This window comes from Elgaria multicarinata, chromosome 11 (genome assembly GCF_023053635.1).
Source record: "Elgaria multicarinata webbii isolate HBS135686 ecotype San Diego chromosome 11, rElgMul1.1.pri, whole genome shotgun sequence".
Classification (NCBI taxonomy): Eukaryota; Metazoa; Chordata; class Lepidosauria; order Squamata; family Anguidae; genus Elgaria; species Elgaria multicarinata.
This window is the reverse complement of record NC_086181.1, coordinates 36,965,521-36,978,032: the sequence shown is the minus strand read 5'-3', so window position 1 is coordinate 36,978,032 and position 12,512 is coordinate 36,965,521. Positions and strand designations below refer to the sequence as shown.

Below are 12,512 nucleotides of genomic sequence, written 5' to 3'. Positions count from 1 at the left end.
AAGTCAGTCAGCCCTTGGTCTGAGCCACCTTACTTGTTGCTGAAGACCTTGCTGGGAGGGGGGAACCCATGTTATTTCAGTATTCGTTTCAGTGGTTTAGAAATTAGTACCTACCTACCATTCAAAGGCTACTTTTACAAACTGTAGTCCTGACATAAGGGCCCCCTGCAAGCTCGGTATGGAGATTAACTCGTAATATGTCAACAGATGCTTCACCCAATCCAAGCATCAGAGATAATACTTTATATTATTACTGGACACAGAAAGACAAGCCTCCTCGTTGCTGGTTGGTTCTGTGTCCTTCAGATGGAGCTACTGAACGGGACCACAGTGGAGGAATTCGTTCTGCAGGGCTTCAAAATTGGGCAGGAGGGATGCTTGCTTCTTCTCATTTTCTTCACGGCTGTCTACATGCTCACTCTGGCTGAGAACGTCTTCATCATCATGCTGGTAGTTCAAGATGCCCATTTGCCCCGTCTTCCCATGTACATCCTACTGAGTAACTTCTCTTGGCTGGAGATATGTTACGTGAATGCCACTGTACCACGGATGCTCTTTGACTTGGCCTTTCCAGGTGGGCTCATCTCCTTCCATGCCTGCTTCCTCCAGTTTTACTTCTTCTTTTCCCTCGGCATTACTGAATGCTTCTTCCTTGGTGCCATGGCTTTGGATCGGTACTTGGCCATTTGCCACCCACTGCAATACCCACAAATTATGTCCCCAAATTCATGCTATGCCCTAGTGGCTGCTTGCTGGATCCTTGGTTTCCTATGGTTCATTGCACCAGTGGCTTTGATCTCCAACTTGACCTTCTGTGGCTCCCGGACAATTGATCATTTTGTGTGTGACCCCGGTCCAATTTTAGCCCTCGCTTGCCCTCCAGTGGGGTATACCCCACTCCTCTGCCAGATCTTCATAGCCTCGGTGGTTCTGGGCACTTTTATCTTCACTCTGATTTCTTATGCATGTGTAGGTGCTACTCTTGTGAAAACCTCTAGCAGCCGTATCAAAGGGTTCTCCACGGTTTGTTCTCACCTAGCAGTTGTGATGCTTTTCTATGGTTCTGTCGTGGCTATGTACGTAGGACCCAGTAGAGAAAGCCAGGCTGCAATCACAAAAGTGGTGACTCTCTTCTACTCTGCCGTTACTCCTCTGCTTAACCCCCTGATTTACTGTCTCAGGAATGATCAGGTGAAGCAAGCATTACTCAGGTTCCTGAGAAGGAAGAGGGTGATGTAGGAAAATGGGGGGGGGGATTTCTATTTTACTCTCGGATAGTAATTGCCAAAGCAGGTAGGATGAAAGAGGTCAGTTTTACTGATGCACTCTTTAGATTGAAATATTTATTTAGTATGGCTGGTTTGTCATAAGAACACATCTATGAAGATGACAATGATAATGATGATGAGGTGAGATTACCATCACGTGGTAAACTACTGTATACTCCTGTAACAGTTGCATTGAATTCATACTGACGTTCTCGTGTTACTTTGATTATATGGATAAAAGCTAATATCATGGGAAATGTGCAACTCCAGCTGTTCAAGTACTTTGATTGCTTTCATTCCCTTCTGAGTTTTATACATCGTATCTTTCTTTAGCACAGGGATGGGCAACTTTGGAGGATCAGGGAGGCAGATCCTCCACACACCCTCCCAGTACCTACTGGGGGAAACACAATGGCTGAATTGCTGCTGGGAAAGTGTGCAGCTTATTTTCATGCAAAATTATGCTCTCAGAAGCTCCAGGGGAGCATGATTTCACATTAGAACAAGGCGTGTCCCCTGCACACCTTGTCTGAAAGTGTAAATATGGCTTTTTATCTTGCTGCTGCACACCGCCAAAATTCAGTGGTCATTTGGTGGCGCAGCAGCAATTGGGGGGGGCACAAAAAAGGAAGGAGTTATGTTTCCTCTGGGCCATGTGTTGCCCACCTTCAGCAGATAAAGAACAGCAATGCATTTTATATGAACTGTAGCCAAAATACTACAACACGCTATGGGCTCATCTACACCAAGCAGGATATTCCACTATGAAAGCAGTATGAAAGCAGTATATAAAAGACAGGATCCACACCACTGTTTCATAGTCAGAGCCGGCGCTACCATTAGGTCAACTAGGCAACTAGGGCGCAGACCTAGCCGCGGGCTCAATTGAAGAAGCCGAGGGACCGCGGACGGAGGCAGGTAAGGCCCCCCTCCCCCTTGGTCCCTTACCGGGCTCTGCCGCCGTCGCCGCACGGGCGGCGACGGTGGCAGGGCCTGGTAAACCCCCCACCCCCACCCTCCTCTCCTGGCCTTACCTTGCACCACTTCCCTCCACTGCGGAGCTCCGATTCGGAGCCGGAGCCGGAGCTCCGCGGGCCGATCCGAAATTTATCTCCACAGAGCGGAGCGGGCCGATCTGAAATTTTCGGATCGGCCCGCGGGGCGGAGTGGGGAGTCCATGCACACCCCTAGTTTTAATTTCTGTGATCTGCCCATTGGGCAGTATAGAAATAAAATAAATCCTGTAAAAATGTTTCTCCCTCCCCCTCCATTTTGGTTTTTGCAAAGATGAAGTGTTTCATTAGCATCCAATAAACATATTTTAAACTGCTATACCGATTAGGGCTAGAAATGATTGTGTGGAGTAGGCCTTGCCTTTTATTCATGCTCTGGTAACCTCTTGTTTGGATTACTGCAATGTATTATACGTGGGGCTGACTTTGAAAACGGTCTGGAAACTTCAGCTGGTACAAAACAGGGCAGCACATTTACTAACAGGGACTGGCCAGCGAGACCACATCACGCCAGTCCTTTTACAACTTCATTGGCTGCCAGCCCAGGTCCGGGCCCGATTCAAAGTGCTGGTACTAACATTCAAAGCCCTAAACAGCTTTGGGCCAGGTTATTTGAAGGAATGTCTCCTCCCATATGTGCCTGCCCAGACCTTAAGATCATCCACAGGGGCCCTTCTCGTGAGCCCCTGCCAAAGGAAGTGAGGCAGGTGGCTACTAGGAGGAGGGCTTTTTCTGCTGTGACACCCCGGCTGTGAAACGAGCTCCCCAGAGAGGTCCGCCTGGCGCCTACACTGTACTCCTTCCGTCGCCAGCTGAAGACCTTTTTATTCTCTTAGTATTTTAACACTTAATTTTAACTTAAATTTAAACTTTGCTGTTTAAATTCCGTATTTTAACCTACATCAATTTCTGCTGTGCGGTTTTACCCTGGTTGTGCTTTTTATACTGTATTTTGTATTTGTGTTTTTAGATGGAAGGTTGTTTTACTATGCTCTTCATGGTTTTAATTTTTGCAAACTGCCCAGAGAACTTTGGCTATTGGGCAGTATAAAAATGTAATTAATTAATTAAATAAATAAATAAATAAATAATCTTGCCTTGCAAAGTGACCAAAACTGGCTTGAACTATTGTTAGACCAACTCCATCTACAGCGGGGTTCTCCAGCAGCTAACCAGGATGAAATCATTCAGCACCTGGGGGGTGGGGAAGTGAATATTACTACTCCTCCCCCTGAATCGCACATACTTGGGGTGAAAGGCTGGCAGGAGACTCTTGGACTGGATCCAGCATAGCTCTTCTTATAACCTTACTAATAAGCCTCTCTGATCATGTGCAGAGCATTCCTCCACAGCTAATGAGTGAGCTCAACTTATCCCTAAATGCTTAATATTAAAAAGAAGAACCTCCATGGATGTATGCATGGTTCCCAGGCAGGTTTAAGCTCCAAAACATCTCTTTATGAAAAATTGAACAGGGAGTAAGCACACATCCTGCACCGAACACTCGTGGACATGGAGACACAAAGCCATGTCGTTGCCTAAAATCAAAGTATATGTAAAAACAGAAAACAATTGATATTGATACATCTAATTATTATTTTTTATTTATTTATAATACCTGTATACTGCTTAATATAATAAAATCTCCAAGCAATTTACATATAATTATTTTAAAAATCAGATTTAACTACACAATTAAAAACAATTTCAGCTACAGTGACAATACAAATCACAATTAAAATACAATAACAATACAATACAGGGTACAGCAACACAATAATTTATTTATTTATTTATTTATTACATTTTTATACTGCCCAATAGCCGGAGCTCTCTGTGCAGTACATATGATTAGTTGCCATTAACTGCAAGGAAAGCCTGAGTGAACAAGTGCATTTTCAAGAGCTGTTTGCAACATATCACATTTTCTGCCTTCTGAACTGCACAGGGAGGGCTTTCCAGAGGGTGAACACCACCACTGAGAAGGGCCCCCTTTAAGATATGATGTGGTGATATTCTTTTGGTTGCGGAATGACCAGCAAGGCCTCCTCTGAAGATCTTAAAAGTTCAGTAAGTATATATAAGGGAAGGGTGTCTGCTAGATATCCTGGTTCCAAGTTGTTTAAGCCTTTGTTTGTTGACAACATGACCTTGAACATGGCTCAGTAGCTAATAGGCTGCCGGTGCAGTTCTTTTAACACAGGCATTATGTGAACATCAGTTGGTGTCCCACTAAGCAGCCTAGTTGCTGCATTTTACACTAGCTGCAGCTTTCAAAGCAGGCACAAGGGCAGGGCCACATATAGTGCATTAAAATAGTCTCATTGTGAGGTTATCAATGCATGGATTACTGTAGCTGGGCGGGGGGGGGGGGTGCCCATCCAGGAACAAGTGTAGCTGGTGCACCAGCTGAATTTGTAATGGGAGCTCCAGGCCACTGAGGTCAACTGGGCCTCCAGTGTCAAAGATTAATCCAAAAGCACTCCAAAACTATGTACTCGCTCCTTTAGAAGGAGTGCAACTCCATCCAGGACAAGGAAACAGCCCCATTCCCGGTCCAGGGAACCACCCACCCATAGGGTCTTTGGCCTAATCTACACCTGCAGCCCTTTCGTAATGGAAGAGGGCTGCTTCCGAATGTCCCCACTTCTGCAATAGGCACTCTGGGGCACACACAACCGGCGTTTACTGCAATGGCATGAGTGCCATTGAGGGAGCATGAGTGCCTCATTACGATGCTTGCACATGTATATTGGTAAAAATGGGTGGGGATAGGGAGATGGGTATGGGGCAGAGGTGGGTTTTTTTAATGACTTGGGAGGGATGTGTATGAGTGCAGACATGCAACAACACATGGGGATATGGAGTTTTATCACACCAGCGTTATACTGTGCAATCACTGAGAATTGCGTGCAAAGGACTCCGAAGTTTTCCATCTTATAATCTGCTTTTATTGTGAAGTACTCTGAAGCTTTCCAGTTTATAATCTGCTTTGACTGTGAAGTACTCCTATGCATCCCACTTTAATTGTGCTATAAAGCCAAAAGACCCGACCTATTTTGGTACTACTTTTGGAGCGTCTCATTTATTGTTGTTTTCCGAGCAGGATTTGATATGTTTTTAAAAAAAATTAAACAAATGCTTACATCTGCGTAAGTTTTAAAGATAAAGACATCAAAATTGGCACAGAAATAGATATTAAAGAGGGCTTTAAGCATACCAAATTTGAATCAGATTGGGTCATCCATTGATTTTTTATGATTTTTTTTTACATTTCCCCCCTTAAACCCTTTTCCTGGTATGCAAAGGATCTTAGGAGCGCTGCCGCCCGGGGTGTGATTAACTAGCAACAACAACAACAACAACAACAATGACAGCTTAGCGCTGTAGGGGATAATTCGAGGGAAACAGGTACGTGAGTATGTGCTCCTGCACAGAGATATATTTGTATTTTAAAAAAAAACCAAGTACACTCGGCGGTAAAACACACCAATACCCATCCAAAACATGTGGTGAAAATGGCGGACAGGTCCATTCCCGCACAGCTCCAATACCCATGCACATACCCCTCACAGCTGATTGACTGTTAATTGAACCCAGAACATGCGATGAACATCAACAACCTCAGAAAGGGGGTGCCACACCACACAAGTTCTTCAAAATGGATGTGAGAGAGCTGGAAAACTGTGACAAAAGCAGTCAGGGATATTCCAGGAAAACTGAGGGTGGAGCCGAGATCACCATGGGAGCAGATGGGCATCATGTCACCCGTTAGTGATGACTGCGATACAGTCCTGCAATAAATGGCTGGTGTAGACTCCCTCTTTATCTTATTAGGATTCATTTTCAGGTTAGTAGCCCTCATCCAAGTTGTAACTGAATCTAGGTTCAGTGGGGTGGAAGCGTATTTGTTTGTTGGCTTCTCATTGACTAACTTCTATTAAACTGTCTCCTTTCTCCTCAGAAATTTCATCTTTCTCCTCAGCAGCCTGCCCAGGGCCTCCTTCACCTGATCATTCCTCAGGCAATAGATTATGGGGTTTAGAAAAGGTGTAAAGGCAGTATAGAAGAGCGTCACAGCCTTAGTCACCTCTGACTGACTTTCTCCACTTGGAGCCAAGTACATCCCTCCTACTGAGCCATAGAAAAGGGTCACCACCACTAGGTGGAAAGATATGGTGGAAAAGGCCTTCCTACGGCTGCCTTCATAAGAGGGTTTTGTCAGGGTGAGACTCACAACACAGTAGGAGAGCACAACGAAGGAGGCATTGCCTAAAAAAAGGGCATCCATAAATATCTGGCAGAGAAGTGGAGCATTTCCTAGTGGAGGGCAGGCCAAGGACAGGATTGGACCAGGATCACACAAAAAATGGTCAATGATATTGGGGCCACAGAACGACAAGTTGAAGAGAAAATATAATGGAATAAGGTACCACAAAAAGCCAAGGATCCAACAAGCAGCCACCAGGCAATGGCATATATTCGGGGACATAATCTGTGGGTAGCGCAATGGATGGCAGATGGCCAAGTATCGATCCAAAGCCATGGTTGATAGGAAGAAGCACTCAGTATTGCCAAGAGAGAAGAAGATGTAGAACTGGAGGAAGCAGGCATGGAAGGAGATGACCCCATGAGAAGAAGCCAAGTCAAAGAGCATGCGGGGCACAGTGGCAGTGACGTAGCACATCTCCAACCAGGAGAAGTTGCTCAGCAGGATGTACATGGGCAGCTGGGCCAAATGAGCATCTACATGTACCAGTATGATAATGGTGATGTTCTCTACCAAAGTGAGCACATACAAGATGGTGAAAAAGCTGAGGAGCAGGAATTGCTTTTGCTGCTCAATTCCAAAGCCCAGCAAAACGAATTGCTCAATTGCTGTCCCATTGGTTAACTCCATCTGGAATCACACAATAAAATCAAAACTGTATAGAAGGATTAGATAGATAGATAGATAGATAGATAGATAGATAGATAGATAGATAGATAGATAGATAGATCACAAGCATCCCACCCAAGGATCTTTGGTAATATACATTCTCAACTCTGTACCTTGGCAGGAGTCAGAGCCACTGACATCACAAGGCTCATCACAAATTCAATGGCAGAACCTAAGGGGAAGAAAGCTGTTCTTTCTGCCTGATATTGGTGAGCAGCAGGATTGATGGAAGTGGGCAATGAAGTGGAGGATTTGAAGGAGCATATTGTGAGATTGGGGTGGGTGGGTGTAAACTAGAGCTTCAATGCTACTGATTAGTTCCTACTGAAGATTTACTCGTCATTGACTAAAATGATGGGGACATGTTCTAGTAGCATATTCCCACAAAATAACATATTTAGGGATCCAAGATCCTCTCTGCATGTCTTCTGTTTTCCAAAGAGGCTGCCTGCCTCTTCCAAATGCAGAGTAGCCATTTATGCATTACCAAGAAAGAGAACATGGCTTGGCATAAAATTTGCATATGATAATTTTAGGCATAGATCCAAATTTAGAAATACTATAGTTTATATAGAAACACCATAGATCTGACTTTGGTATTCTCTTGATGGGCAACTTCAAGAACTCTGGACTCTCCTTTGTGATGGCTCTTTATCTTTCAACCAGACATGGACTGGACTGCTCTCAAGACAGAGGACACCATCAAACAGAGGACTGTTCCTCTGACATCTCTTATTTTATTTATTTATTTAAAACATTTATATCCCGCCCTATATCATTAAGATCTCAGAGCGGCATACAGATAAAAACATACAGTATAAAACAATAAATATGCACAGTTAAAAACAAATTAAACCATGATCCAAGTTAAAACAATATATAATTTAAAAGCAGTAAAAGCAGTTAAAACAGTTAAAACAATATGCCAGTGAGTTTAACCATCAAAGGCATTGTTAAAAAGCCATGTTTTTACTTGGCGTCGAAATGCAATCAATGTTGGCACCAATTGGGCCTCCAATAGAAGACTGTCCTCTCTCACGTAGGACACCTGGCCACCCTACTGCAGGAAAGGAGGTGAGAGATTAACTAGCCATGTGGAGAACAGAGCTTGTCATTAAATCCCATTAATAACATTTTTCAAACCATCTTCCTGGAGACATTAGCAAGCTATCAGCCGAACAGTGGAGAGTCTCCCAAAATCAACAACAGCAGGATGACAAGGAATGACAATCCAGGTGTCATCAGAGATGTAGCTGAGAATCATGGAAACATCTCATAACATGGGGGAGGGGGTTTGCAAATGGAAAACAAGGGGGTTGCAAATGGAAATTGACATCTGGAAGCCCCCTTTTTCTCCATACATGCTCTATCAAAAATTGCTCAAACCCCCCCCCCCATCATCTTCTTCTTTGAAACTGACATGCTTTCCAAGCCATTCCTCTATGCTAGGGTGACCATATGAAAAGGAGGACAGGGCTCCTGTAGCTTTAACAGTTGTAGAGAAAAAGGATTTTCAGCAGGTGTCATTTGTAGGCAGACAGCATCTGGGGGAATTCCCTTTTCATAACAATACTTAAAGGTGCAGGTGCCCTCCTCTCTTTTGTATCTGCTCAAGAGGGCAGGACTCCTGCAGCTTTAACTCTTATGATGAAGACAAAATTTCACCAGCTGCTACATGCATTCAAATGACACTTGCTGAAATTCCTTTTTCTATTCAACTTTAAAGATACAGGAGCCCTGTCCTCCTTTTCATATGGTCACTGCTCAAGTATCCTTTGCTTTGATCAGAATAACCTCCATTTTTGTACCTCAGGTCAAAATCTTGATCCAACCAGCAGACAGTTCCCCAGGGTTGCTGTGGCTAAATGTGGGGTGTCGTCTACTCCTCTGCATGGAGGAAAGGATGATACTGTGAACTTGTTAGCAGAAAGAGTCATCATCTGTATGCACAGACCAGAGCTCAAATGCCACTGATTAGTTCTGAATGCTGTTTTCATATTTGGCTGGAACCAACTTTGGGAATATGTCTCTAAGGGAAAATATACCTTTGCACCAGAACGAAATCACTTGGGAGACAGGATTCTACTGTATGACCTCCCCCTCCCTCCACTATAGTGCACAGCTTCTAAAGATGGATGGTGTGGGCCCAGAGGACATGAGGGCGAGGCACTGTTATGTCTTGTTGCTTTTTGTTGTTATTTTATAGCAGAAGTGCAGAAACTCAGGCCTGGGGGGTAAATCTAGCCAATCTGGGATTCCAATCCAGCATTCGGGGGTTCCCCAGATGCCACACTTCTAGGGTGACCATATGAAAAGGAGGACAGGGCTCCTGTATCTTTAACAGTTGTATTGGAAAGGGAATTTCAGCAGGTGTCATTTGTATATATGGGGAACCTGGTGAAATTCCCTCTTCATCACAACAAAGCTGCAGGTGCCCTGCCCTCTTTTAAATCTGGTCACTCTAGTATGGCTCCTGCATCTTTAACTGTTGTGATGAAGAGGGAATTTCACCAGGTTCTGCGATTGAAAGGAAGATGTGTCAGATGGTGCAAAAGTGTAGAACTGGAGAAAGCCGGCATGGAAAGTGATTATCCCATCAGGGGGAGCGAGTTTAAAAAGTCTATACAGAAACAAATGATATTTGTAGTTTGCATCTAACTAATTTTATTTCATTTCTTGGAACACATGAGAACTACACAGCCATCATTGTCCTCCAAGACCCATTCCTCTGCTTAGATATTGTCCATCCAGACTGGTCCCCAGAAAACACTTAGGATGGGCTGGTGCCACTCTTGCCTGACTTGGAATACATTGATTTCATCCCTTCAAATGGATGGTTTGGTTTCATTCTTACTCCTCATCCCTATCATTGATAGAGCCTTTTAACACTGCAACTTTGCCAGAGAAGGGCAACGGGGATAATCAGGGGTCTGGAAACAAAGCCCTATGAGGAGAGACTGAAACATGCCCAGAGACTGGGCATGTTTAGCCTGGAGAAGAGAAGATTGAGGGGAGACATGATAGCACTCTTCAAATATTTGAAAGGTTGTCACACAGAGGAGGACCAGGATCTCTTCTCAATCCTCCCAGACTGCAGGAAAAGGAATAATGGGTTCAAGTTACAGGAAGCCAGATTCCGGCTGGACATTAGGATAACTAATAGAACCAATTACCTAGGGAGGTCATGGCCTCCTCCACACTAGACGGCTTCAAGAGGCAGCTGGACAGGTATCTGTCAGGTATGCTTTAAGGTAGATTCCTGCACTGAGCAGGGGGTTGGACTCGATGGCCTTGTAGGCCCCTTCCAATTCTACTATTCTATGATTCTATTATTCTGTGATCAGTGAACTCAGCTTCCTCCCCAGCAACCTGCCCAGTGCCTCTTTCACCTGCTTGTTTCTCAGACAGTAGATCATGGGGTTGAGAAATGGTGTAATGGCGGCATAAAACACTGTTATTCCCTTAGTGAGCTCTGCCTGGTTTTCTCCACCTGGAATTAAGTACATCCCTCCTACTGAGCCATAAAAAAGAGTCACCACTATTAGGTGCATCGATATGGTGGAGAAGGCCTTCCTAAAACTGCCTTGGTTGGAAGATTTCAGGAGGGTGACAATTACAATGCCGTATGATAACACAACAAATGCAACATTGACTAAAAACAATGCATTCGCATGAATTTGGAAGACAAGGGGAACATTTCCGAGTGGAGGGCAAGCCAGGGAGAGAATTGGACCAGGATCACAAAGAAAATGGTCAATGATGTTAGGTCCACAGAAGGACAACTTGGAAATCAAAGTCACTGGGGGAATATATCCGAGGAATCCAAGGACCCAACAAACAGCCACCAGACAATAGCAGGAATTTCGGGACATGATCTGTAGGTAATGCAATGGGTGGCAGATGGCCAAGTACCGATCCAAAGCCATGGCTGAGAGGAAGAAAAATTCAGTGTTGCCAAAAGAAAATAGGATGTAGAACTGGAGGAAACAGGCATGAAAGGAAATAATTCCATGAGGAAATGCCAGGTCAAAGATCATTCGAGGTACAGTGGTGGACACATAGCACATCTCCAACCAGGAGAAGTTGCTCAGCAGAATGTACATAGGAATCTGGGCCAAGTGGGCATCTACAAACACCAGTAGGATAATGGTGATGTTCTCAGCTAAAGTGAGAATGTAGAGAATGGTGAAGACAACAAGAAGCATGAATCTTTTCTCTGGCTCAACTTTAAACCCCAGCAAAATGAATTCATGGACTGTGGTTGCATTGGCCAACTCCATCTGGAATCAAATAATAATAAAATCACTAACACATATCATAAGGAGTTATACTTTAATTCATATATCATAATTGTGTGTGCCTCTCTGAACACAGGCTAAGCTAGCAACCATAGACATGGATCTTAGATCAAGACTGTTGTTTCTGTTTGAAACTTTTCTCATATCAATACCCATGGTGACAATACAAATGGAATAAATGAATAATAAACTTTCTAAAGGAATAACAAGAAACCATGAATATCTGTAGCTACTTTGCAAAAGCCCATTAGAATAGGTGGCTCGAATTGGCCCAAACGTTTATGTAACCTAGGTAGCTTCATAAATAATTCTTGCACAATGGTTAGATCAATTTATTTAAAATATATTTTAGACCACTCTCATCTACAGATACTAAGGCAGTATATGAATGAATGAATGAATGAATGAATGTTTGTTTATTTCGGTCATAGACCAGCATAAGAGAAAACATCATCACAATAATATTAAAAAACCCAATATACAATAAAATACATACATAAAATCCATAAAATGCAGCAGTCTCAGCCTAAGTCTAAGGTGTAATAAAATTCTTCAACATCAATTTCCGTCGGCTTATGGCAGCCGCACAAAAACTAAGGCAGTATATGAATAGATAATAAATATCAAATGCAATATAATGGAAACAATAAAACATAAACTATTAACATAAAATTATCAAAAACAGCAAATATATAAATTACACTACTCATATTAACCTAATTAAGAAATGCGTGGTGTGGGGGAGTTGGTTTTGATCTCATTCTGAAAAGAATACAATTTCGGCACCAGTCACAATTCCATTGGGAGCATTTTTCATAATTGGGGCTCTAAAAGAGAATAATAGTGCTCTTACTGCCAAATAATACATCAATGATATTTGGGAAAGACCCACCATGAAACTTCACATGGGAATATTAATACGTGTTCCTGTATACGTATGAGTTGGAGCCAGACTTTTAATCATAGAATCATAGAATAGCAGAGTTGGAAGGGG

The 12,512-nt window shown here is 43.3% G+C and overlaps 3 protein-coding genes across 3 annotated transcripts; 1 reads left to right on the top strand and 2 right to left on the bottom strand.

Annotated features, from left to right (window-relative positions):
* Positions 1–306: 306 nt before the first annotated feature.
* LOC134405725 (olfactory receptor 11G2-like) lies at positions 307–1,239 on the top strand. The gene has a single exon (XM_063136974.1). The coding sequence runs from the start codon at positions 307–309 to the stop codon at positions 1,237–1,239; it is 933 nt and encodes a 310-aa protein (XP_062993044.1).
* Positions 1,240–6,221: 4,982 nt separating this feature from the next.
* On the bottom strand, positions 6,222–7,211 carry LOC134406381 (olfactory receptor 11G2-like). Its single transcript, XM_063137773.1, has one exon. It carries the CDS (start codon positions 7,179–7,181, stop codon positions 6,222–6,224), a length of 960 nt encoding a protein of 319 aa, XP_062993843.1. The 5' UTR covers positions 7,182–7,211.
* A 3,338-nt stretch (positions 7,212–10,549) lies between these two features.
* Positions 10,550–11,509, bottom strand: LOC134405724 (olfactory receptor 11G2-like). Its single transcript, XM_063136971.1, has one exon. It carries the CDS (start codon positions 11,498–11,500, stop codon positions 10,550–10,552), a length of 951 nt encoding a protein of 316 aa, XP_062993041.1. The 5' UTR covers positions 11,501–11,509.
* Positions 11,510–12,512: the final 1,003 nt, after the last annotated feature.

Excerpts from the sequence above, each read along its gene's own strand:
- LOC134406381 (XM_063137773.1), bottom strand. The coding sequence starts at position 7,181 with ATGGAGTTAACCAATGGGACAGCAATTGAGCAATTCGTTTTGCTGGGC.
- LOC134405724 (XM_063136971.1), bottom strand. The coding sequence starts at position 11,500 with ATGGAGTTGGCCAATGCAACCACAGTCCATGAATTCATTTTGCTGGGG.
- LOC134405725 (XM_063136974.1), top strand. The coding sequence starts at position 307 with ATGGAGCTACTGAACGGGACCACAGTGGAGGAATTCGTTCTGCAGGGC.